The sequence below is a fragment of the Eriocheir sinensis genome, chromosome 5 (assembly GCF_024679095.1).
Source record: "Eriocheir sinensis breed Jianghai 21 chromosome 5, ASM2467909v1, whole genome shotgun sequence".
Classification (NCBI taxonomy): Eukaryota; Metazoa; Arthropoda; class Malacostraca; order Decapoda; family Varunidae; genus Eriocheir; species Eriocheir sinensis.
In genome coordinates, this window is record NC_066513.1 from 25024889 (window position 1) to 25051267 (window position 26379).

The following is a 26379-nucleotide window of genomic DNA, read 5'->3' on the forward strand; positions in this document are numbered from 1 at the left end:
AATGCACTCTGCTTTATTCTCAGGGTTTATCAAGTCTGGTGAGCAATATCGGAGGAATCTTTGGTGCCTACCTCGGCCTCTCCATCATGGCCTTCATTGAGTTCCTTGACATGATGACTCGGATGGTTATGAAATGGATTCACTGACTGCCTTGTGGCTGCCAAACACACACTTCTTAACCCTAAAACAGTTACCTTTTAAATAGTACACTTATGGCTATGTGGTCCATGACTTTGTACCAATGTTTGAACACAGAAAGAATAGTTGAAATATATATATATATATATATATATATATATATATATATATATATATATATATATATATATATATATATATATATATATATATATATATACACACGCACACACCATAGGCGCAATAGCAAGGGGATCGTGAGGCAATGGCCGAGTGGTCAGTGTGTGGGACACAGGTTCGCATCCCGCCCGCCACTACAAACAAGCTGGCAGTTTTTCAGTCCTCGCCGAGTGGCCGAAGACTACCCACTTACTGTCCTGAAGATCATATATCAACACAGACTCTAAATTCTCATAAAATAGAGGATCAAAGATGAGCTCAGGGAGGAGGAGGGGGGGTTGCATGAACCAAGCACGATGGCGACCACTATAGACACTTGCCTGCACCATGATGGGCTTAGGCTGACCACCACCAGGCCCCACCAAGAAAGTTTACAAGTGAAACTTTAAAAAAATAAATAAATAAATCAAATTAAGAATACCATAACCCTTCTTCGCAGTGTAGTGATTAGAGCCCCTAGATACAAATCCACAGGCCAGGGCCAAGTCATTTCAGACCCGGGTTATTGGTGTGCAGCCAACCCAGCTGCTTACCCTTCCTTGCAGGGTGGGACACCTAGGGAAACAGTGTTACCAGGATGCCACACCTGCCCTGTGTCCTGGGGTAATGGTTGCATACCCACCACAGGCTCCAGAATCAATGAAACAGACATGAGGACCAAGGCCATGCCATGCTATAGCATATACCCCAACTTTACCTTTTCATAACACTTCCAGTCTCTGGAAGATCACCACTATCTTTGGGAGTGAGATAATGTCATAATGACACTCACTTGTATAGTGATAGACAGGAACTAAGTGGACTTCTTAAGATCTCGGTCATTCATGCAGTACTGCCCTGTGCACTGTAACCACATATAGCTGATGAACTCTTGCAATGAATGATTACCAACCACCCTTCTCACAAACCAGTATAACAATAGACTTCACCCACAGATATAAATAAATAATATAACCATGTACTTGAATATTTTATTTAAAAGAAAATAACATTTTTGGGACAGTAAGAAAGGTAGGACTTAAAATAACACCTTGGTATTATACCCCTGACTCTGACATCTCTCAAACAATACAATAAATTGCTCTTCTTCCTCCTCCAAGGCTTAACCCCTGAGGCACAAACCTGTCCCCCAGCACTATAATATCGCATATTGAGAGTATAGCAGCTCACGGATCTCAAAATAATCCGGGCTGAGTGGCCCCTCCAAGGATACGCTGCCAGAATCTTGCTGCAAAAATAACAAAAAATTGTGTTACTCATGCAGCTTTTTAATAAAACTGTTTCAAGTTTGCACTGTGCTGTGCATTCATTACCTGGCCTATGCAAAGCTTTCTTAATGTATTATTTTTTCTTTCTTCATTATTTTAAGGGTAAGAAGCACGCATGCAAGGCACACATTCCACGTACTTTCTCTACTCCTCATGCTAAAAAGCCTTGGTTTAATCATGCTTGTTCTCGTGCTATCAAAGATAGAGAGGCAGCTCACAAAAGGTACCAGAGCCTTCACACTCCAGCTAATCATGATCTTTACATTTCCACCTGGAATCATGCCAAATCTATTCTCTGACTTACCAAAAACTCTTTCATTAATAGAAAGTGCTGCAACCTTGCTTTCTCTAATTCTTCCAGAGACTTCTGGCACCAACCCAAAAATATCTCCTCCAATTTCACTTCTTCATCTTTCCCTCCTCTCTTTAACCCTGATGGCAGCACCACCGTCTCATCTATCTCTAAGGCTGAACTCTTCTCTCAAACTTTCTGTAAAAACTCCACTCTGAACTATTCTGGGCATATTCCTCCTACTCATCCCCACCCTGACTCCTTCATGCCTGTTATTGAGTCTTAAGAATGATGTTTTCTATGCCCTCTCTGGCCTCAACTCTCAGAAGACTTATGGGCCTGATGGAGTGTCTCCTATTGTCCTTAAAAACTGTGCTTCCATGCTGACACCCTGCATGGTCAAACTCATTTGCCTCTGCCTATCAACATTTACCTTTCCTTCCTGCTGGAAGTACATCTACATACAGCCTGTACTTAAAAAATAAAAAAAGGGTGACCGTTCCAATCCCTCCAACTACCGCCCTATAGCTTTATTTTCCTGTCTATCTTAAGCTTTTACGTCTATCCTTAACCGGAAGATTCATAAGCATCTGTCCACTTCTGACCTTCTATCTGATCCAGTATGGGTTCCGCAAGGGGCGTTCTACTGGTGATCTTGCTTTCCTAACCGACTCTTGATTATCCTCTCTTAGCCATTTCGGTGAAATTTTCACCGTTGCGCTAGACATTTTGAAAGCATTCAACAAGGTCTGGCCCAAGACTTTGCTTCCTAAACTTCCCTCTCATGAATTCTATCCCTCTCTCTGTACTTTCACCTCCAGTTTTCATTCCAGCCGTTCTATCTCTGCCGTGGTAGACAGTCACTGTTCTACCCCTAAACCAGTGGATCCCAGCCTTTTTTTACCCGTTCCCCCTTTTCCAATCACTTTTTCACCTGTGGACCCATACAACAAAATATGTAAAGCCAGCAAAATTAATTGATTTTTCTGCAAAAAATTAATACACTCATGTAAAATGCCATGCATTATTATGCTGATGAAGCTGTAGGCCTATTTATACAAAAGCAGATGTTCCGTTCAGCGCTTTTTTTTTATTTAAGTAAAATAATTAGAATCTCTATGGACCCCTTTTTCCATGGATCCCCTGGGGTCCACGGACCCCTGGTTGGGAACCACTGACCTAAACCTATCAACAGTGGTGTCCTGCAGGGCTCTGTCCAAGTTCCCATTCTCTTACTGTTGTTCATTGATGATCTTCCAATAACAAACTGTCCTATCCACTATGCTGATGACTCTACTCTGCATTACTCAACATCATTTAACGGAAGACCCTCCCCACAGGAATTACGTGATTCCAGGCTGGAAGCTGCAGAACGCTTGACCTCAGATCTTGCTATTACTTCCGATTGGGACAAAAGGAACTTGGTGTCCTTTAATGCCTCAAAAACTCAACAACTCCACTTATCAACTCAACACAATCTTCCAAACACCTATCACCTATTCTTCGACACCACTCAGTTGTCACCTTCTTCTACACTAAACATCCTTGGTCTATCCTTAACTCAAAATCTTAACTGGACACTTCACATCTCCTCTCTTGCTAAATCAGCTTCCTCGAGGTTGGGCATTCTGTATCTTCACCAGTTTTTCTACCCCACACAGATGCTGTCCACATACAGAGGCCTTGTACGTCCTCATATCGAGTATGCATCTCATGTGTCGGGGGGCTCCACACACAGCCCTACTAGACAGAGTGGAGTCAAAGGCTCTTCGTCTCATCAACTCTCCTCCTCTTACTAGCAGTTTTCTACCTCTTAAATTCTGCCATAATGTTGAATCTCTTTCTATCTTCTATCGATATTTTCATGCTGGCTGCCCTTCTGAACTTGCTAATTGCATGCATCCCCCCTTCCCACAGCTTATCACCAAAATCATGAGTTAAGTGGACATCTGTGATCAGGAAACATAGATATGGTTCACCAGTGGAGCAACTGCAGTGAGCAGAGCAGCAGTAAATTCAAACAAATCAAGCAAGCAGGACATGTTCACCAGTTTACAGGCACTATACCAACTAGCACTCATATCAGGAAAAAAAATTCTCAGAAACAGTGCTGCAACATGAAATTTCTGTTGCAGCCATCCACTTCATATCCTGATGAGCAGGATAGTGGTGGAGGAACAAACCTATTGTAGGTATGGAAGCACTCTCGTCTTCACCGCAGCCGATCGGCAACATAAATCCCAAGCATTCATTTTCATCTCATATATTCTATTAATCTCTTGAATAGAGGTTTCCAATTAAAATCATAAAATGTCCTTATTGGTTTTTAGTTGATTGGAAGGTACAAAATTTCTTGCCTTTTAAGCACAAGCCTGACATCTGAAGAGGAAGTCATTTGGAAAAGAGGTCTACTGGAATTGGAATGGTGTATGAACTGGTTAACATGCCCTAGACGAAGAAAAAGAATTACAAAACTACAGAACAATATCTTAAAAGAGTAAAAAAATTCTGACACTTTTGGGGACGAATAACAAAGGAGACATGCACAAGACACTAACCTTCTTGAGAGCCAGAGTTCCGTTGGCACACCACAGGATGCCAGCGTTGAACTCTGAGCTGATCCCGGCTCGGCTTAGAACTTGCTTGAACTCGCTCAGTCGAATGTCATTGATGAAAACTGGGTTGTGAGGAGGAGCCTGTGGGAGCGACAGCAAAGTGACTAAAGGTAAAAGTAAAAGATGAGACAAGCTATTGGTCTGCCTGTTGTATCATCTAGAGAGAAACAGCTTACCTTGTTAACATCACTACAGTAAATCATATAAAGCCAGTTGAAATGCTGGCCCTTGTCATGTGTATAGAAAGTGCTGCTTACTGAAACCATCAAATTATAGTGAGGCTAGAGGGTATCTTATGCATGCCAGGCTTATCATCAATAGAGAAATGACAAAACTTACTGACAGTTAAGAGTATATTCACCAATTTATACATATCCAATATATTTTATATATATATATATATATATATATATATATATATATATATATATATATATATATATATATATATATATATATATATATATATATATATATATATATATATAGATAAAACAAAGCATTGCAAGGAAGAAGGGTAGTAGGATTTTTGGGACATATCATGAATGGCAGAAGTGTGAGCATGGAGGTAAAGAGGGATTTGAGAAATACAATAATAGTACCAACCCTCACATATGCAAGCAAAACATGGGCATGGAATGGAAGTCAGAGGTCTAGAGTGCAGGCAGTGGAAATGAGTTATTTGAGGAGTGCATGTGGTGTGAGTAGAATGGATGGAATGAGTAATGAAAGTGTGTATGAGTGTTTTGGAATGTGTCACAGGGGTGAAGGAAAGAAGTGTGGAGTGGTAGAAGAAGTGAAGCGACAGACTTTAAAGTGGTTTGGTCATATGGGGCAAATGGAGGAGAGTAAGATGACCAGGAGGGTGTATACAGGGAATGTTAGAGGACGACCTCCAGTGAAATGGAGGGATAGGGTGCAGGAGTATGTTAGGGAGAGGGGTGAAAGATCCTTGAGAAACTTTGAGCAGGCAAGGAGGGAGTGTATGAATAGAGAAAGATGGAAACTCTTCTGCTGTGGCCATCCCCTGGTGGGAGCTCCTAGGAGCAGGCGTCGATGAAATGACGATGATGATGATCAAAGTAAATTATATTTAGTACATCTCTGCAAAAGTTTTACAAGGTACTCACCTGTTCCCTAGGTATAAGGGTCAGAGTGGCTGTGTCCTTGTCTCTCTGGTTTTCACTGGATATCACTGAAATTACAAGTCATTCAGTATTTATAGAAGCCACTTCAGAAATACTCTCAACTCAGGAAAATAGATGAACAGTAAAGTCTCATAAATCATAGGCCTTTTGTCATCTTCTTTGTTTAGTATTTCTTCTCAATCATCATACAATACACCTTTCCATAACAAATAATGATAAATGTTTAGTAGAATAAATAAAACTGGTGAAATATTCACAAATAACAACTCATGCAAGCATACACATAGGCTAGCCTATAGCTGAATAAAAATCTCACACTGTAATCCTAAATTAATGACTATCAGATGATCCCTCTTTTTACAATAAGAGGCAGACAATATGAACAACAAAGATAAAAAAAGTCAACATGCTACCTACTCTTACAAAAAAAAACTGAAGACATAGAAGTCATCATATCTCACACAGCAATCCTAAAATAAGGACTATCAGACTATCCCTCTTTTTACAATAAGAAGAGGCAGACAATATGAACAACAATAAGATAAAAAAGTCAACATGCTACTCTTACAAAAACAACTGAAGACGTAAGGAGTCATCATATCTCTTTCTAGAGGTGTCTTGATATCCCCCTCTTGTTAGTTAAATAAAAATCATCAAAGCAACTCACGCTGACAAAGAAGTATGGCCGGGAAAGTATAAAAGCAAAGCAGCTAACTATTTCATCCCATAACTCCAAATACAAAAGTTATGTAGGAGTTTCAGTCATTGGAATGGGGATACACAGTAGTGGGAAGGGAGACTGTTCCATACCTTGTCTGTCTGTCTCTTCGCACGCCCCCTCTATGGTGTCGGTGGGGAAGGTGACACAGCCATCCACCCATGCCACCTCCATCTCCCGGCCTGCCGGCTGCAACATCAGTGATGACACAAGGGATTCTGCCAGCTTAATCTGAAGCAAAAGCAAAACAAGGGAGAGGTACATTAAATTCAGTTATACAGGTGGTCATCAGCTTACGACCCATGCAACTTACGTCTGATCAACTTTACGACAGTTTCGGCAGAAACTACGACATTATGAACAAGTGCATAAAGGATTATTTTTTTAGGCTAACATCACTGACTAGGTTTGAGTCCCACCAAAACACGCTGATTTTTCAAATCATCACCAAGTGGTAGAAGATTGCCCACATGCTGTCCGTATCTTCAATCAACCTTAACTTCAGCAACTTCGGTCAAGAGGAGCACCGGGGGGCAGCATGGGCCAAGCAAGAGTTATACAACATGGCAGCCACTATAAATAAAATTAGTTTGCACCACTAACGGGCTGGGGCCATCCATAAGGCCCCTCAAAAAAGCCTACCGGCACTACAGGCAGCACATAAAAAAAAGCAATTAATAATGTACATCACTTAATATTATCAAAGTATCCTAAATATCTAGACCCCTCCAAAAATAAACTTTACATTATGGTCAAATGAATTACAATACAAAACGATGGTAAGGATGATCAAAATAAATTACAGATATGAACAGGGAGAACAAGAGCTCTAATTCCCCAAAATGTTACAGGACATCGATGCTAAATATCAATAGATATACAGAGCATGATAAAGATGAGTGATGAAAGCCATGATGATGCATCCAGCCCCACTCTTCAACAATGAGGAGTGAAATGAAAAGGTACCCACTATTGTGACTTGTGAGACTCCCTGTGTTTTTTTTTTTTTTTTTTTTTTACAGCACAGAGAGCAACTGAAGGACAACAAAAAGAAGATGTAAAAAAAAAAGCCCGCTAACTGTTGCTCTCATATAGTGATTAGTATAGAGTGGCCAACAGAGTGCTAAAGGAGAGGAAATACATAATGATGATTACAGTGATTACTTGTATCTGGTTTCCTACTTCTGTAATAAGGAGTGAATGAGGTAGATGATGTGATGATGGTCAGGATGAGGTATCCAATTAGTCCTCTGTCATCAGGAGGAAACAAAGCAGATGATGAAGATGAAGATGTTATACCTGACTTCACTTTCCTATCCCAGAGTGAAACAAGACTCCTACCTGATAAATGTGGGACTCCATGGAGGCATTCACCACCTGACCAAGGGATGGCGTAAACACCTTGGCTCTGGTCATGCTACGGATGTTCTCGGAAAAGGCTTGCAGATCCATGTGTGACCCTCGCACCAAAATGACTCGTAGTGGATGCATCGCCTGAGGGTTAGGATGAATTTTTATTTTAGTGTGTGTGGTGGAAGCGGACATCCTTGCATTACAGTCCTAGGGCCACTTTCACAGTCGTTTTGTTTGTTTTGATCGTTACCAATGGTGGCGATCGACGCTATGATTTTCCACGTGAAACTGGCCTATGGGATAGTGGCGGCTGCAGTGGAAGGGAGAGTTGTTGAGAGTGTGTGGTAAGGTGCGGGGCTAGGCTAACCCCGCAGCCGCCACTACCCCATCAGCCAGTTTTACGTGGAAATACTATAGCGGCGATAACTGATAATGGTAACAATCAAAACAAACAAAATGACTGTGAAAGCGTCCCTGTGTCTTGCACCCATGCATTCACGGAGTTATCACCAGTAAATGTTTGTGCAGGATCATCATAATCATGACCTACCATTTTTAGTCAACTCCAAGACAAAGGCCTTTCCCATTTCCAATATTCTCCACCTCTCACTGTCTGATGGTCTCTTTATTTACTCTATTTTGGTCCAGAAAATGCTAAAATTTCATCTTTTCATCTGGCCTTCTGATTGCTTTGCCTTCCTTGCCTTCTCTTACAATTTCACAGGTGCTGTTTGTGGTGTGAGAGGATTCAGGAAAAAAGATTTCATCCTGCCACGAAACTGAATTTATAATCAAAACTGAATGAATAATCTCCTGCACTGACACTATAGAGTAATCTCACCAGGTATGATAGGGTAACAAAATGTGTCTCACCTCAACAATCTTGCGTATGCTCTCGCCGTCACTGCGACCCTCAAAGTCAATGAACAGCACTTGGGCAGTCACTCTCACCGTCACCGTCTGGGATACACACTTGGTGGGCGTCTCCTCCACTTCTGAAAACAAGGATTAAATTTAAATTGACAAAGCTCTGACCATGGCAAAGACATACATTGAACAAAAACTTTTTTCTTCAGTTGAAAGGATCAAGCTTTTCATACTGACTATTGTAAAAGCTGAATAATTATGATTTCTTGAATAATATCAGTAAACCTGGTAAAAGGAATAGACACATAGCCATTTAAATGAACTGCAATGGTAAAAATAACAGTAGTTAGAAGTTAACAGCTTCATAGAATAACTGCTAAATAAGGTATAGTAAAAGATAGAGGATTCAGAAGAAAAAATACGAATCATAATAGTTCCAACTCCTCCTCACCCATCATATCATCATCATCGAAGGGAATCTGCAAATCAATATTTTCCTTGTTCTCATCCTTCAAGCCACTGACATCAAAGTCCTCCAAGTTGATGAACTCCCCATAGTCATCACCTCTCACCTGCAAAGAAAACTTGTAACTGACAGAAATTCTTGCAAATATCTAAGAAAGCTGGAGTGTGACAGAATAATGAACCATTTTCAAAACATTATACTGGCCATCCTACATGGGAATAATAGAGAAACCACTCACTGGCTTAGGATATAAACATCAATATACATAATACACAATCAGGAACACTCATCCTTCACCTTCTCCTCGTGATAAGGGAACATCGGGTGGTGCTTGCGGCTGCGGAACATACTCTGGTTCCCGGCCTTCTCATGCAGCACAATGATGTCATGTTTCCCTGCCTCAAGACCTTCCTCATCCTCACTGTCACTCGAGCTCTCTACCCTGAAAGCCACTTAGCATCATCAGCAACAAGTTTAACAATTTGAAACAGTGGATGATGTATATTCACTTCTGTTGCAAGAAAATATGATTAAAAAAGAAAATAATCATGACAAGTAAGTTATATGAATGAATGAGTAAATAGGTGAGTGATGGAATGAATAAGTGAATGACTGAGTGAGAGTACATGAGGGAATGAGAGAGTGAGTGACAGACACTTCTCTTTGATTCTGCAATTGCTGTTTCTCCTCCTTCTCCCTTCCTTATCAGCAAAAAACTCAGTACAAGTTAATAGAAAAAGACAACATATATTCAACAACCTCTTTGCTGCAAGTTAATAAGAACAACAGTGTAGCCAACTCACTCCTCCTTGATCCTCTGTTGCTGTTGCTGCTGCTCCCTCTTCTGGCGATAGTGTTCATCCAGCTCCGGCCCCTCCAGCCTTATCCTTCTCTTCTCCAGCAGCTTGAAGGTACGAATGTGTGGGTCGTCGATGAGGCGCCTGGCGAGGGTGTCTGGTCCTGTCCTGTATGTGGCCATTGTAAGTGATGATTGAGGCATGACAATGAATGAAGACTTTAGAGGAGGTGTAAACTGAAAGGGTTTAGGATTGTGCAGAGGCTGGATAAGGGCAGCAGGATGAGGGGATCAAGAGAGGTAGTAGATGAGGGTTGAAGTGGTAAGTATAGGCCAAAAAAGACAGATTAAGAGATACACTGAAGTGATTTTAGAATGTGCAGAGACTGGATAAGGGTAGCAAGGAGAGGATGGTAGGAGAGGGCAGAGTTGGTAAAGATAGGCCAAAAATAACAGATCCCCCTCCCCATCTGCTAAAAGGTCCATTTTCTGATAAAGTCAAAACGAAAAACTGGGTCGAAAAGTTAGTTTTTCAAATTTGACAGCAGTAAAATACACCCAAAAATGACAATCTTTCAAAACCCTAAAACCCCAGCTGATTTGGCTCACTTCCCTCACCACTTGCCCTTCTTTAAGTGGCTACAAAGGTTCACATTTAGAGGAAAAAGACCCTCCCCTTTTACAGCTCTAGGTACAGCCCTGCATGTGATTAGTATTAGTGAGAGTAAAGAGGCAAGGAGGATGAACAAAGAAAGCAGGATAAGGAGTATTAACAAGGGTAGTGCAGCAAAAAGGAAGAACAAAGGAAGCAATAAGAGGAGTATTAATGAGCAATAATAGGAGTATTAATAAGAATAAAAAGGAAAGGAGGATAAATGGAGGTAATAGTACGACAAGGAGGGTGAGAGAACTAGAAATTGAGGGTACAGTTGGAGAGGTTTTACAAAGGAGAATTATAATGTAGTGCAGAATAACCTACAGATCCAAGAGAGGCTGCAAAAGTTGAACAGCAAAATGGAAAGATGCCATTAGGAGAGCAGGGCAAACATGTATCTGATCAGTTCTATGCATGGTATGACTTGCCTATATCCACCTCATATTCCTGATTAACCCAGTAGCTGCAGGGATCATGTTTCTTAAAGGCCCCTCTAAGCAAGAAAAATTAGAAAAAATCATCACTCACACAAACCATTTCATAATATATGTCAATGCATTTATGATCAGTTTATGCATCATCTATTTTGGGGGGTTTATATGATGGCAAAAATTTGGCCCGTCGCTGGTACATGGTAAAGTCACAAATTTGGCCCGTCGCTGCTACCGGGTTAATGCTAACACTTAGCTAACGCAGAGTATAACACACCTGGACGTGAGGATGATTGTGTTCTTGGGGTTGGTGGCCCACTGCACAAACAGCTCCCGGGAATAACCACTCTCAAGGTCGGGGAAGCTTGCCAGCACAACCTAAACACAACACATAACTATATACTCAGTGCTGCTAACATGTCAGATACATATCACCTTTTTATTGTTTTTCTTCTTATCTATTTCTAATTTTTGATATATTAAACATATTAGATACATTTTTCTTTTTAACTGCTTTTTTTTTAAGTAAAGGAAACAATTCAAGGGCAAAAGTAAATGGGGAAAAAAGCCCACTAATCACTGCTCCTTTAAAAGAAAGTATTGATGAGTGACAAAAAGAGAGGTCAATTCCAGGAGGAGGAGGTGTCTTGATTTCTACATTCTTCAGTTTCTTTTATCTCATCAAATCAGATCAAATCCTGTGGGAGGAACTGATACACATGTGCTGTGATACATGCCTTGGGTGAGGGGAGGCGGCTCAAGTCAGTGAGGTTGTGGCAAAACTTGAGGTGCTTGAAACTGAATGGGTTGGTCCTCAGTGTGTCAAAGGCCTTGGTCAGCTTTTCACTCATCCACTCAATCTGCAAGTCAGGCCTCTCTGCTTAGTGAAAATGTTCTGAGGTAAAATAAAAACATAATTCTTCAATTTGTCTGCTTATGTTGAGGGCAGGTTCCAAAGTATTTGGTACATAACAATTAGTGACAGTACTGCCTCTTAAAAAAAACAGGTAACTAAGATGATACAGGAAATTGAAGTGATACCACCATATAAGAATGAAACAGTAATATATATATATATATATATATATATATATATATATATATATATATATATATATATATATATATATATATATATATATATATATATATATATATATATATATATATATATATATATATATATATATATATATATATATATATATATATATATATATATATATATATACCCACCATCTGCTTGGCAAAATGAATGACATGGTAGCCAGTGTTGGAGAGGATGGCCAGTGAGTAAGCTGACAGTCCACTCTCCTTGGTATTCCACATCTGCTCAAGCATGTGTGTTATCTCCAGCACTCTCCCGCCTGTGTCCGTGGCCACCAGCACATTTCCTCCGTTACGACAGGTCTCCTGGAGCTGGGCTGGAGGGGACGAACATTCATGGTGACATAACTCAACAGAGAAATAATAAATCTCTATTTATTTACAGCATAATAATTCTAGACCTACATAAATCATGACTGGTGGTGGTAGCAAACTTTTCTATCACAAACAAAGAGAATGTGCAGCAGGTATAAGTTATAAATTATTGGTGGGAGCTCCTATAGTCTGTTCAGAGCATGAAGTCCGTTCAGGGTGGAGCTGGTATCGTCATTTACCTCTACCCATGTTGCCAAATCAGCGTTCGTACATGCGTCTCTCTCTTATTTCCCATCCATGTGCTATTTGAAAGCGATATTTTATATATTCTGTATATAGTAAAGGAAGCTACATAGTACAATGAGTGTCGATGTTTAGGATTATAACAAGGATTTGTATAAATTCTATGACATGTGGCAGCGATTTTTTCCCATGTTGCCACGTTGTGGTGGTGGTAGTGGTGGTGGTGGTGGTGGTTGGTGTGTCCCCCTAGGTCCCTCCCTCAGGTCGAGAGGGAGAGAGAGGGAGAGAGAGAGAGATAAACAGGTGGGTTGTGGGTGGGTAGGCCGGGAGAGAGTGCTAATCTGATAATTGGCGGTCGAACTGGCAGCGCTGCACTCATGGGAATTCTGGAATCTGCCACACCTTGAACCGACTTCATGCTCCGAACAGACTATAGGAGCAGGCGTTGATGAAATGATGATGATGATGAGGATGTAGATTTAGAAGAGGGGATGAAATGAGCAAAGGGGATGTGGTATGGATACAAGATTAAATGTAGAATGTGGAATGATGGAATGGGTAATGCATTATCAAATAAGTGGGTTTGGGTTTGTTATAAAAATGGAGAATAGCAATGCTGTAATGAAAGTTCATGAGAGGAAACAAGAAGGCACAGGGTGTTAGGGAGGCAATTCATAAAAAGGAACACATAGAGAAGAGAGTTAAGAAAGGGGGGATGCAAAATAGGAATGTATAAACAGCAAAAACTGGAGGCTTCACAGTACAGCCACCTCTTAAAGGAGGCACAGGATGGAAAAGGGTGTCAGTGTTATGGATGGATGGATAGATAGAAGACACCATCCACAAAGAAACAACTTACCCACAAGCTTCTCATCTCTGTGTCTGCGTCTCTCCTGCCGGTATGAGGAGTTGAAGGCGTCTGTGATGAGGAGAGAAGGTCGGCTGATCTTGTCCAGCTCACAACCCCCAAGGTGTCGCTCCTTCTTGTGGTTGAAATCCACTGCATATACAATGTCACCCTCCCCGTCCTTGATGATCCTCCAGATGGCTCCACCGATCATGTGTCCTGCAGGCTGGGCAGAGATGCTCAGGCCTATTCCCTTCCCTGAGGCACAGAAAGAGTTGTCGTGGTGGTGAGGCAGGAATCATATACATAAAAAAATGAGAAAGAAAAGGTTATTAATTCCTAAAGGATGGCTGGGGGGAATTTCCGCTCGGTCAGAGAAAGGCAGAAAGGCAGGGTGCGGGAATTCCCGTCTGCAAACAGGCTTATGTAACTGTTTACTTTCTCCAGCATCTCATTTATATATACTTGGAAAAGTATTGGTGCCAATACCAATCCTGAGGCACTCCAATATCTACAATTCTCCATTCCAATTTCATGTCCTTTACCACTGTTCTCATCTCTCTTCCCCTTAAGTAACTTTCCATCCAGTTTTTCATTTTCCCTTTCAATCCTTTATTTTCCAGCTTCCATAGTAGTCTTGTATGTGGAACTTTGTCAAAAGTGTGTGTGTGTGTGTGTGTGTGTGTGTGTGTGTGTGTGTGTGTGTGTGTGTGTGTGTCTCACCTCTCATAGGAATGCTCTGGTTGTACTTGACCTGTGTGATGAGCTCAAAGGCAGCATCCACATCATCAAGGCAAAAGTGTTCTACCTGGTCATAGTTGTGGTGACTCTGCAACACAAACACAAAGCCCATAAATAGACATTTAAATATATAAATGCATATACATACATTAAAAACAAGAGAAAATTATACCTTTAAACTTTGAATACAATAAGAAGATAATAGCACAAATATTCAATCCCTTCATACAACAAAAATAACAACCAAAATGTAGTTATCAACCTGTCACCCATAGCAAGGTAACTACCCACCTGATACCAATCATACAAGAACATCTGTCCCATCTTGAATACAGGGACAGTGGCATACACAGGACAGCTGAGTTGGCACTTGCCCACCATGTAAGGCAACGCCCCCATATGAAGAGGGTCAGGGTAGGAGATGAGGACACAGTCGATCCGAGGCAACACTCTTGTAGTGGGAAAAGTACCAATACAGTGTCAGAATCCTTCCACCTTTCTTTGTCTAGTCAATTCTACATAAAAATTTTGAATGTAGAAATGCCATTAGGCAAACAATTAGTGTTATTTTATGGCAAATAATGGGGGATAAAGGAGGAAGGGCAGAGAGGACAAGGACAAGTAAGAAGGTACAGTAAATAATTTTGTTCAGCTGTCTGATCATTTACTAAGCTCACAAATTTAAAGCAAGGCAAAGAAAATGATAAAGCAAGAAAGAAAAGAGGGAAAGGGTGAAGAAGTTACCTTTTTTTATAGTAGAGGAGACAGTCCAAAAGGCAAAAATAAAAAAAAGCAAAAAATGCTTGAAACTTACTGTTTCCACAAGGAACAAAAGAATGCAAAAGAATACCAAATTGAGTGGCAAAATTTAGTTTTTCACCTCTCAAGAACCTGTCAAAACATCACCTTGCCATTACTCACCTTGTCAGGCGGTCCAAGTAGTCTTTATCAAACTTTTCATCCCACCCACAGTCAAGAAGGAAGGTGAAGTCATCCACCGTCAGGAGGTAACAGTGTGGGGTTTCATCCCCTACACCCCAAATACCCTCAAAGTTTACGATGGATGTCATCTTGAAAGTTCAGCTGGGATAATATGAATGAGGAAAAAAGTATTAGATTAGATAGATGTGGTTGTGTGCAGCTATCTACTTAGGATTTATATTTATTCTAAAAATATCACCTGTTTTTTTAATATATTAATTTTTATTAATAGTAGTGTGGTCATTTTGCCCCCATCAAGAGGTACCACAAATTTTCAGTGAAACTTTCTCAGTTGCACTGGACATATCGAAAGCTTTCGATAGAGTCTGGCACAACTCTTTGCTTTCTAAACTGCCCTCTTTCGGATTCTAACCCTCTCTGTTTCTTTATCTCCAGTTTCCTTTCCGGCCATTCTATCTCCGCTGTGGTAGACGGTCACTGTTCTTCCCATAAACCTTTCACCAGAGGTGTCCCACAGGGCTCTGTCCTATCACCCACTCTCTTCCTGTTATTCGTCAATGATCTATCAACTCGACACAATCTTCCAAACACCTATCCCCTATTCTTCTTCAATACTCAGCTGTCACCTTTTTCAACACTAAATTATGAACCAAAACATGGCTAAGTAGCTATGATGATGCCAAGCTTATTGAAATGACACTGGTAACCTTTGAGAAAGTCCTCAAGATTCACTCAGTTACTAAGACATTACAAATATATACATTGAGGATTATTTTTTCGATGCTAACAACATTATATTGTTGACGGCCCTGAGGAGCGCTGCACTGGTAGCAGAGCAGGGCCTGAAACCTCATCAACAGTGACCAGGGTCGTAATTTCTGTGGGAGCAAGGGGGGCTATAGCCCCCTGATGCTTTCTATATCAGCCCCAAAATGCCCCTAAACATGTTTATTTTTCCAAAAAAATCCCCCACCTCCACATGCTTGCTTCGCTCGCAACCAAATTATCCCCCACAACTCATGAAATTATAATGCACTCTAGCCCCCCAAAAAATATGCCAAATTATGGGCCTGGTGAAGGTGATGATGTATCAAAACTGGTTGTTCCCGAGGCAAATATTTGTCAGATTAATGAAGTTAATTAAAATCTTTCACAAAAAAAAAGTCAACAAATGGAATCATCCAGGGTAACTATAGAATAACTAAATAACTGTTGTTCTGTGTCTGATTTTAGCCAGCCACAGACTGTGCCCCGCCCCTTGGTGGCAGGCGGAGTGTGACCTGAGCCTTTACCTGTGCTGGTCTCGAGAGATCAGGAGTAACAAGTCCTCACACACCCAAGACAGAAGCAAAAACCGTGACAAATAGGTACGTACCTGTGGCTACTTTTTCTTACTAGCGGACCAATCATGACTTCAGGTCAGTTCAACAGTCCAACACAGTCATTGTAGCGCCCAAACCAAACTAAACTCTCCACAATGATCCGTTACTTCTACTCAATACCAGATTCTAAAGAGATTTCTCGTGTGGTTTTCTATAGTGTCCTTCTTTTTATGTCAACAGCAAAAACTATACAAGAAATTTTCGTAGCATTCTGTGTTTGGATGGGAAGCTTGCTTACAAACTTGCTGCACTGGACAGTGAATTCTTGTTGCATCTGGCTATGTAAGGAAAACAAATCTGAGTCACTATTTACCGAGGAGCTCGTCACGCTACTGGCCGCGCAGAGGGGAAGCTGCTGCCACCAGTCAATCAGTGGTGGCCTGGACGTGGCGGGGACTCACGGGGCAAAGGAGTAAAGTAAGCGGGGACTCACAGGGCAAGGGAGTAGGGTAAGCGGGGACTCACAGGGCAAGGAAACGGGGATTCACGGGGCAAGGAAACGGGGACTCACGGGGCAAGGGAGTAAAGTAAGCGGGGACTCACGGGGCAAGGGAGTAAAGTAAGCGGGGACTCACGGGGCAAGGGAGTAAAGTAAGCGGGGACTCACGGGGCAAGGGAGTAAAGTAAGCGGGGACTCACGGGGCAAGGGAGTAAAGTAAGCGGGGACTCACGGGGCAAGGAAACGGGGACTCACGGGGCAAGGGAGTAAAGTAAGCGGGGACTCACGGGGCAAGGAAACGGGGACTCACGGGGCAAGGGAGTAAAGTAAGCGGGGACTCACGGGGCAAGGAAACGGGGACTCACGGGGCAAGGGAGTAAAGTAAGCGGGGACTCATGGGGCAAGGAAACGGGGATTCACGGGGCAAGGAAACGGGGCAAGGGAGTAAAGTAAGCGGGGACTCACGGGGCAAGGAAACGGGGACTCACGGGCCAAGGGAGTAAAGTAAGCGGGGACTCACGGGGCAAGGAAACGGGGACTCACGGGGCAAGGGGGTAAAGCAAATGAATAAGCCGACACACACACACACACACACACACCGAGAAGGCGGGCCATGCAGAGTGCAGACGCCAGCTGACAACCTCCAAACAAACACACGTTACACACCTATCAGAGTACTTAGACAGGGTTGAGCAGGCATTAGTTTGAAGTTGAAGTGAATTGTTTATTGCAAAGAAGAAAGTAAACATAAGACTGGTGGAAATGCAGTAAACGTTGCGGATAGGCAATGAAAAAGACAAGTGTGTGCTCGTACTGTCTGCCGGATGGGGGCGGCAACCGGTTTGATTTGATTTAATTGGTTTGTTTCCCATCCTGATCTGCGCATCGTGGAACCCAATATTTACTATCACAGGGTAAGTAAGTGAAGCATCCAAGTGTAAAGAAGTACCAAGAAGGACCTAAAAGCGATGCAAAGCGGAACAGGTCATAAGAAGAGGAAGAAGAGTGTTACTTACCTATAGTTGTGTCTAGAGGTCTTGTATAAATATAAATGAACTTGGGTGGGACAGATTCCAACAAGCAGTCGACAAAAGATACCGGATCGTGTCGAAATTCAACCACCTTGTGTATGTAGACAAAGCCCGGACAAACCAAACCCAATGGTTTGGTTTGTCACACCGGTACCAGACTGTTCAGCACTGACCAGACAAGCTGCAGTCGCCCATGCAGTCTGTAGGGTAGGTTCTGGACGAACCGTACATTTTTTTTTTTTTTTTATTCATAAATTTTTTTTTTAGTGAATTAACCTAAATTTGAAGTGATCACTATAAAGTACAATCATTGCGCCATATTCTCTCGTAAGCACAGTTTTTTCACCACAATATAAGTTGGTGAAATGAAGCTTTAAAAATAATATCTCGAAGTGTACGGATCGTCCACAGGTATGGACGATCCGTACACGTATATGAGGCCTCAAACAAAAAAATTGTAAAAAATAGACAATTAAATAAATTTGCCACCAGATTCTGTTAAAATAGACCCCAATGTTGATTTTAAATGATTTGCAACATAAAAAGATAAATATGTTGAAATAAAGAATGCGATTTAATTTTAATCTTCCTTTATTACACAAAAAGTTGAGAAAAAATATGGTTACATTATCTTCTTTGCCTTAAAAAGCTTACAAGGCTTAAAACAAACAAAAATGCCTACTTGATATTATATGAAAGAAGAGAGTAGGGAAACCTGATGAAACGCTGGAGCCAATTTTCGTTTGCCAGTTGTGTGGCATGCCAGTTTGCAGGGATATTGGAGCACTTGCAAGCCACAGCATACTCATATGCAAGTCGGCGAAATTCCTTGCGAGTCATCCCATAGAACAGTCTTGCCACATGTATGGCATATTTGCACAGCATTTCCTCCTGATTCTTGTTGAAAATCCTGTTAAAATTTTCTTGGGGAATTACAAAGGTGTGCCCATCAGATTTGGCTTTGCTCCTTGTGAAGGCATCCTGCAGAGTCATAACCTTGACACCAAACTCCCGAGCTGCCCTCCGTATGCTGGTGTTGTGCTCAATCCTGTAGTTGAATGCCAGTTCGAGGTTGGTCCGGTCTGTCTCCCGGAGGTTCTTGGGAATGAACTTGCGTGGCATCCTGGCTCAATCTGAAATAAATAACATAAATAAAGGTCACAAGGCATATATCTATACTATACATTATTATATTCAAGTGTGTCCTTCACCATTCTTGAACTGGACACAACAACAAAACAATTACAATGAAAACAATATTTAGATAAGCAACAGAATCTTTAAATTTCATATGAGATACCTTATGCTATCCTAGACTATATTGCTGTAGCCTATCTGTCAATTTTCAAATAAAGTTCAACACACAAACAGCATAAATATCTTTGTTTACATGTGGAGACTCCGTACACTTAAAAGCCAAGCTGTACGAAACATCCACAGGCAGCCATTAAAATGAAAACAAACTTTACCGACACACGTGGTGTACTACATCACTAAAACCTCGTCATATCATCACATATAGTCATATTTAGGTGTACAATACCTAACCTTCACACTCCTAGCATATTCATAAGCACCACAAACCATAATTTAGAGGCAAAATATTACATCAGGAATGCGAAAAACCGAAAAACTCACCTCATTCATGCGCTGTTGGTTGCCGCGCTCAAATGGAGGGACGGAGCTGTGTGACTCCGTTTTCTCTTTCACTCTTTAGACGTTAACTAGCTTAAAATAATATATGTGGTCTTGAGAGCTTTTGTACGGTACATCCATATGTACGGTTCGTCCAGAACCTACTAATTTCTTCTTCACACGAGTGAGAGGCTGAGATCGATACTCTTGAGAGCTGATTGTGTATCCCGGTGACATGGATCTCTCTCTCTCTCTCTCTCTCTCTCTCTCTCTCTCTCTCTCTCTATATATATATATATATATATATATATATATATATATATATATATATTTCCTTTCCTGCCACTTCCTATAGTTGGTGATTTTGTCCCTTTTATTAGCTTTCTTAAGTTCATTTGAGTGTTTGGAGGGGCCCAAGACTACTCACATGCTGTCCTGATGATTGCCTATGAGCCCGGACTCCAGCGAAACTCTTTAAAGAGGATCAAGTGAAGTTTGGGAGGGGGGGGGGATTAGTCAAGCAAGATGGCGGCAATATAAAACAGTTGCCTGCGCCACCACTTGGCTGAGACCAACCAAAAGAGTAGCTAAAGATGGGGGCATACGGTGTAGCTGAGCATGGCCGCAGTGCTCATCTCCGTAACATTGGCCCTTGAGCCATTGGCGGGAAGAACCCATCCAATGACCCATCACCCCAGGACAGGGTCAGCGTGACATTCGGGTTACCACAGTTTACCTTCCCCAGGTTTCCCCAAGTACCCATTTATCCACCAGCCCGAAAGGGAAGATGAACAGCTAGGTGAGCTCCACGCTGACTGCCCACGGTGGGATTCGTACTCAGGACCGCGGTTTCGTAGTTAGGCACGCACCACTAGACCATGGAGGCATAAAAGAAAATATCCACGGGGTGAAAAACTTGCTATATGAGGACAGACTTAAGCATCTAATACAGCCAATCTCAACAAGATGAGAAAACAATTACAAGCAAATGAACCGAAGTTGTTAACCCATGGTACGTTGCCCTGCACACATTCTAAATATTCTGGCTCATGATTTGGAAATTGCAACATAGAAGAACATGTGGTTCGCGTTGTAAAATACTTTTGAAACTATCACTCTGCCTCAGCAAGATACCGTCAAGAAGGATACTAGACGGACCATGTGTGGCTGACTAAAGATGTATCTATATCAGCTCAGGAAAATTTGTGAAGTTGACAGGGAAAACATTGATATCAAAGTTAGTGTTTTCTTTGTTTATTTTTCCATTCTATATTGTTGCCCTTCAATAAGATCAAGATCTAAATCAATGATATTAAAAAATATATCAAATAATATAAATCTTGATTTAAATCAATGATTTAAAAGAATCATTTGATTTAAATCTAGATTTAAATCAGTGATTTAAATCAGCTTGATTTAAATCAAACAACCCTGTTCTAAACTAACCTAACTTAAATTGACTGCAATAGACACTTAACACTTTCAAAAGCTTATAGTTTCCTCCTGGCTTTGATTCTTGCAAAGTCCTCTATCACTTCACGAATACAAACACTCCTGAATATATAGTTTGTGTTCAGTACTCAAAAGGGTCAGAGAAGCCAAACGACTTTGTCCCATCGTACTGCGCAGAGTGTTCTATTAAACCTTCCTCATTGTTTATCTTTGATTAAGCTGAACAGTCCACATGAGCCCAGTGTGCAATCCTGATATATCTTGTGCTGTTCATTTACGAGCCACCACCACCACCACTCAGGGTCGGACTGGCCTATATGCCCGTGTGCCAGTGGCACATGGGCCCCCCAAGGTACATGGGCCCCTGGACTTAACCCATGCCAATGTGTATTATTTGAATATTTTGATATTTTAGCTTATATGGGCCCGGGACCCCTCCAGCCACTAGATGCCACGGCCCCCTTAAGCGCCCCAGTCCGACTCTGCCACCACTACCACCATCGCCGCCACCACAAGCCGTGACCTCCTTTCACATAAATTATACAGTTCCTCCAACATTTCCGTCCATCTTAATTATGAACGTGTGAAAGTTACTGAAAACTGATACTGGAGAGAGTAACTTTCACTCTTCTATGTTTTTTTCATATTCCTATACCTTTGTCATCTTCCTATCTTGTATATTTTATATTTTGTGTGTGTGATGTGGTCCTATAGTGATTAGTACAGTGAATTGTGCAAAAAAAAAAATCATACATATAGAGATGCTCGCAACGAACTCTATTCCATGTTTATAGACGTAGTGTTTATGATTTGTTTCCATATCACTTCATGCATGCACTGGCTGACTGTATTATAAGAACCAAAAGAAATCTCACACCTTCCTTCTCTTCATATAGGCTACTGTACTATATAGTCCCACACCTCCGTGGCAAACTTAAATGGTGTATGTGCTTTTAGATCGTTGCCATATCCTATATAATAGCAATGTCTGAGGTGGGACTGACTATCTTGGGTGACTATATTACTATAAACAACACAAATCTTGCATCTCCCTACAACTCATAGTCTACCTATCAGCTTCGCCCTCAAAGGAAGCCCCGCGGGAGCCTCATGGAATCACTCCAGATTCCATCATGTCATCAAACACATTCAGAAACCTTGGACGTAGCAAAGGATTCTTGTCCAGTAATTCGTTCGCCTTCGCTTGTGACTCTTCCATCATCACATTAATGTCCTCGTCAGTCCCAGTGGATAAATCAATTACATCTTCAGGCTCTACAATCATGAAGGGAAGGAGAACCATTGCGTAGATGACTCCATAGAGATTCTTATCCCTAAACTCTTGTAAAAACTCCGCCTGCGTGAAGGGACGGTCCACGTTACCCGCTTCTAGCACGCTGCAGAAGGTACTGTAGTAAGTAGATAGGAAGTCTTGGAGATTGGGCTGCCTCACTTCACCGATGGTGCTGGTGTAGAGCATGTAGTTGAGGTCTATGGCCGGCGAGGAGTAATTGTTGAGCTGAACGTCGAGTAGCATGACCTCGACGGGGCGATCGTCCTCGTTATACCTGCACACGAGAGGGACAAGAGTAAGCTAACGTGGGCTTTAGGTTGGTGGGGAAAAGATATTATTATTGAATATGCAGATAATTGAAAGATAGGTGGATAGATAGACAGATAGATAGATAAATACAGCAGCAGATAGATAGATATAGATAGGAAGACAGGTAAAGACAAATAGAAAGATAGATAGATAAACAGCAATAAGATACATAATGAAAAAGATCGGTTGATGAATATACAGAGAGATAAAGAGACTCTTGAATGGTGGGGGAGGATAGATAACCATCTATATACAGATAAAAATATAGGTAAAAAACTTGTGATGAATTATTATTATTATTGCCCAATGCTCGTTCTTTCCCGCCTCCTTCACCTGAACAGCATGTTGTTGCTCCAGCAGTCTCCATGGCACACGAGCTTCAGCTTGGCGTCATTCACCTGCTCCTCGATTATATCCGGAATCTTGGGCAGGATGTCCTCGATCCACCTGATTGCTCTCTCGTATCCCCCGACCTTGGTGAGGAGATCAATGCTGTACTTAAGCTGGGTCTCGAACACCGACAAAAACACCTCGCTCTTCCTTATAAAGTAGCTCCAGCTCTTCTTTATGAATGGGAACCTGGCAATTATGTCCTTGTTTGGTAACTGAGCTTCGACTAATAGAGAAGCTGCGTGGACTCTTGCCAGCTCCCTCAGGGCAAGGATGACATGGGCCTCGTCCAGTCCTTGTCTTCTGTCTGTCATTTTGAATCCCTGTGGCCTTAGATCCTCCAGGAATATCACCTCTTTGTCTGCCTCCAAAAAAGTATAGAAGCATCTCGGAAACTTCAACTCTTTCAGCCCAATCGATCTCAAAATTGTATTCATTTCAGGGATGAGGTCTGTGTAGAACTTCGCTTCCTTTTGGAAGGCCATATATGTAAACTCCTTCATGGACTCGAAGGTTCTGCAAGGGTTGAGCTTCACCACGTAGACCACCTCAAAACTCTTTCCGTCCAGATCATACCTGACCTCAACGCTGCTCACCACGCACGCATAGTTGTCGCCCGGCTTAGTAAAGTCCACGACTTTCCAAGCTGTAAGACTTGCGGCAGTACCCTTGTCAGCGGCGAGGGCGGCCTGCACGTGTTCCTCTTTCACCAGACTTTGGGGCGTCAACGCGTCAGAGTCAGAGGAGGAGGCGGAAGGGTCGACGTTCCCGTTCTCCATCGACTTCGTTGTAACTGTAGAGGCAAAGAAAGATAAGCGATGAGTGGGACCTAGAATGGATCGGTGCTTTTGTTATAAATCTGACACTCGCATCCGTTCCTCTGTATACATGAGGAAGGCACTAACATCACCATCTTATTTCGAGGAGCACACACATGGAGTTCTTAACTTATTCCCTGAGAACACACACACACACACACACACACACACACACACACACATGCAAAGAACGCCGAAAAAATCTGGAACATCCTGTCACGCAAAAAGAATGTCAAGCTTCATCACGTTCAAGGTTGTGTGGCTGCGTAGTGTGTGTGTGTGTGTGTGTGTGTGTGTGTTCTCAGGGAATAAGTTAAGAACTCCATGTCAGTCAATCAGTCGACCAGTTAGTTAATTCGTCAGTCAGTCACAGGTACGTTGAGGGTGAGCTAAGGAGAGAATAAGAGCGCCAGTCAGTCGGGTCAAGCAATCAGTCAATACCCATCACTTTGCAAACAGTTAGGGTGGTAGACTAGTAGTTGGTCTTCTACTCAGACACGTAGCAGATAACACACGTACCATCATCCGGCATGGCGAGAGCTGGTATGGTGAGGCTGAGGAGCTGGATGTGTCGCCTGTAGGAGGGACTAGGGGAGACTGGCTGGTTGTTTTGAGTAGTGCCATTGTGGATCTCCATGGACAGGCTCCTCCTCCTCTTCCTCCTCCTCCTTCCCCGAGCATTTGCCGACTCACTATGACGAGGAGCTATAGCTGGGGTAAAGACTGGGTTGCGTAACTTATACAGTCTACAAATGGGGGTTATGACATAAGACTGGTGCTGCGTATAAGAGACTGCATGAGTGCCCCCCAATCTGCGTGACCCTCTTGCTAGTGCTGTTATATTGCTTTTGGTGTTGTTATTTTTGCCGCTATTGGTTTTTTTTTTCTGTTATAAATATTCTTGTTCTTGTTTCTGTTTTGTTGTTTACTCCTCTTCCTTTTCCATGTAAAGGGGTTTTAATTTAGATAACCACCCACCCATCGACACTACCTGTGCCTACCTTCTCTCCCTTGATCATTATTACCTCACGCATTATTTTGCTGGCAGTGTTATAGTAGGATATCAATGTATTATTATTATTATTTAGTATCACCACGAATTAGGCATACAATTGTCAATGGAAAAAACCCACGACAAATAGATCACGCCACCTTATAGGAATGTCATCCGTCAGTGTTTACCGTCTCAGTTTGTATACAAAGCATTTCATCAAGCTTGAAAGTCACCTTGACATACGTGACCAATTGTAACAATTATTTTCCAACCTGTAACTCGTCACTCCTTCACGAGAGTCCGACTGACACACAACGGCAGTCGCTCTCGCTCCGACGCTCCTTGTACATATAGGCTAAGAATATATTCGCCTTAAGGAAGCTGAAGTCTTAATCAACGCCCTTTAAACGCCCCCCGGTACACCGCTACATATTGGTGGCAGCGGTGGGATTCGAACCCACGCCTCCGAAGAGACTGGTGCCTCAAACCAGAGACCAGAGCAGTTGTCCGTGTCCGACTCCCTGTTTTCTTATATGTAATACAACGACAGTTATGATAATGATAATGATAAGAAGCTAGAAAAATAAGGGTAAGAAGAAGAAAAAAAGAGGTAGAAATATAAGTAGTAGAAGAAGTAAAGGAAGTAGAAGAAATAAAAGTAGTAGAAGAAGAAGTTAAAGAAGAAGTAGAAGTAGAAATAGTAGATGAAAAAGATGAAGCAGAAGATGAAGATGAAGATGAAAATAAAAATAAAGATGAGAATGAAGAACAAGAAGAAGAAGAGGAAGAACACATAATTATAACGTCAAATCTTTCATCGTCAAGTCTCAAAAGGTCAATGGAGAGAGAGGACTAACTGAATCCATGTTGTCCATCACGCCCACATTACCAAACAACCAACGGCGTACTACATACGTGACTTTACGTACGAGGCTGACGTGGAGTTGACTTACTCCACCCCAGAGGCGGAGCTATTTACTGGACCTCAAAAAACGGACGAGAGTACTGGGGATAGGGAGACCTCACCCCACTCTCTCTCTCTGTTTATAGTACACTAGAATTTGTTTTTCGATTTGTTTTTCTCTAACTTGGCTGGTCTAGCAACAGTATTACCGCAACTAATGTCTTATACTACATATATAAACTCGAGGTTAGTGGGTAGATATGGCGTATATATATATATTTTTTTTTTCGGAGAGAGGCGAGGGAGGTGCATGGTGAGGAGAATGGGCAATGGACAATGAGGGGAGATGGCCTTGCATAGAGTATGATATTAAGTGGCCTGCAGAGTTATGTAAGAGTGTACTGGAAGACATTAATTGCGGTAATACTGTTGCTAGACCAGCCAAGTTAGAGAAAAACAAATCGAAAAACAAATTCTAGTGTACTATAAACAGAGAGAGAGAGAGAGAGAGAGAGAGAGAGAGAGAGAGAGAGAGAGAGAGAGAGAGAGAGAGAGAGAGTTGTGTGTATTGATGTTGTAAAGAAATCTGCTGCCACAGAAGTGCATCAC

General features: G+C 41.8%; 2 protein-coding genes and 1 long non-coding RNA gene across 7 annotated transcripts; all 3 read right to left on the reverse strand.

Moving 5' to 3' along the window:
* Nucleotides 1-1277: 1277 nt before the first annotated feature.
* LOC126985528 (probable cleavage and polyadenylation specificity factor subunit 2) lies at nt 1278-18082 on the reverse strand. Of its 5 annotated transcripts, none has more exons than XM_050840571.1 (17): nt 17960-18082; nt 15102-15263; nt 14472-14631; nt 14163-14268; nt 13452-13697; nt 12164-12351; nt 11665-11787; nt 11205-11305; nt 9849-10010; nt 9343-9487; nt 9031-9151; nt 8586-8707; nt 7701-7853; nt 6452-6590; nt 5624-5688; nt 4437-4574; nt 1278-1546 (listed from the first exon to the last, which is right to left on the reverse strand). In XM_050840571.1, exons 2-17 carry the CDS (start codon nt 15248-15250, stop codon nt 1454-1456), a joined length of 2211 nt encoding a protein of 736 aa, XP_050696528.1. In that variant the 5' UTR covers nt 15251-15263; nt 17960-18082; the 3' UTR covers nt 1278-1453. The 5 variants fall into 5 exon arrangements, with proteins under 5 accessions (XP_050696528.1, XP_050696545.1, XP_050696520.1 ...); XM_050840588.1 differs by lacking the exon at nt 17960-18082 and adding an exon at nt 17610-17742; XM_050840563.1 differs by lacking the exon at nt 17960-18082 and adding an exon at nt 17543-17610.
* A 465-nt stretch (nt 18083-18547) lies between these two features.
* Nucleotides 18548-19847, reverse strand: LOC126982638 (uncharacterized). Its single transcript, XR_007735278.1, has 2 exons — nt 19613-19847; nt 18548-19107 (listed from the first exon to the last, which is right to left on the reverse strand). It is a non-coding gene; the product is annotated as an uncharacterized LOC126982638 (long non-coding RNA).
* Nucleotides 19848-20847: 1000 nt separating this feature from the next.
* Nucleotides 20848-24757, reverse strand: LOC126985540 (uncharacterized). The gene is made up of 3 exons (XM_050840605.1): nt 24392-24757; nt 22998-23847; nt 20848-22629 (listed from the first exon to the last, which is right to left on the reverse strand). Exons 1-3 carry the CDS (start codon nt 24507-24509, stop codon nt 22170-22172), a joined length of 1428 nt encoding a protein of 475 aa, XP_050696562.1. The 5' UTR covers nt 24510-24757; the 3' UTR covers nt 20848-22169.
* Between the last annotated feature and the right edge of the window lie 1622 nt (nt 24758-26379).

Bases quoted from the DNA above. Each gene is read 5' to 3' on its own strand.
- LOC126985528 (XM_050840571.1), bottom strand. From the start codon at position 15,250: ATGACATCCATCGTAAACTTTGAGGGTATTTGGGGTGTAGGGGATGAA. The intron at 8,708-9,030 runs GTGAGGAGGAGT...CCTTGTTTTCAG, and splicing joins CGATGATGATGATATGATGG to AAGTGGAGGAGACGCCCACC. The intron at 4,575-5,623 runs GTGAGTACCTTG...TCGCTCCCACAG, and splicing joins CCCTTATACCTAGGGAACAG to GCTCCTCCTCACAACCCAGT.
- LOC126985540 (XM_050840605.1), bottom strand. From the start codon at position 24,509: ATGGAGATCCACAATGGCACTACTCAAAACAACCAGCCAGTCTCCCCT. The intron at 23,848-24,391 runs GTACGTGTGTTA...TTGCCTCTACAG, and splicing joins TCTCGCCATGCCGGATGATG to TTACAACGAAGTCGATGGAG. The intron at 22,630-22,997 runs GTGAAGGAGGCG...TCTCGTGTGCAG, and splicing joins AGCAACAACATGCTGTTCAG to GTATAACGAGGACGATCGCC.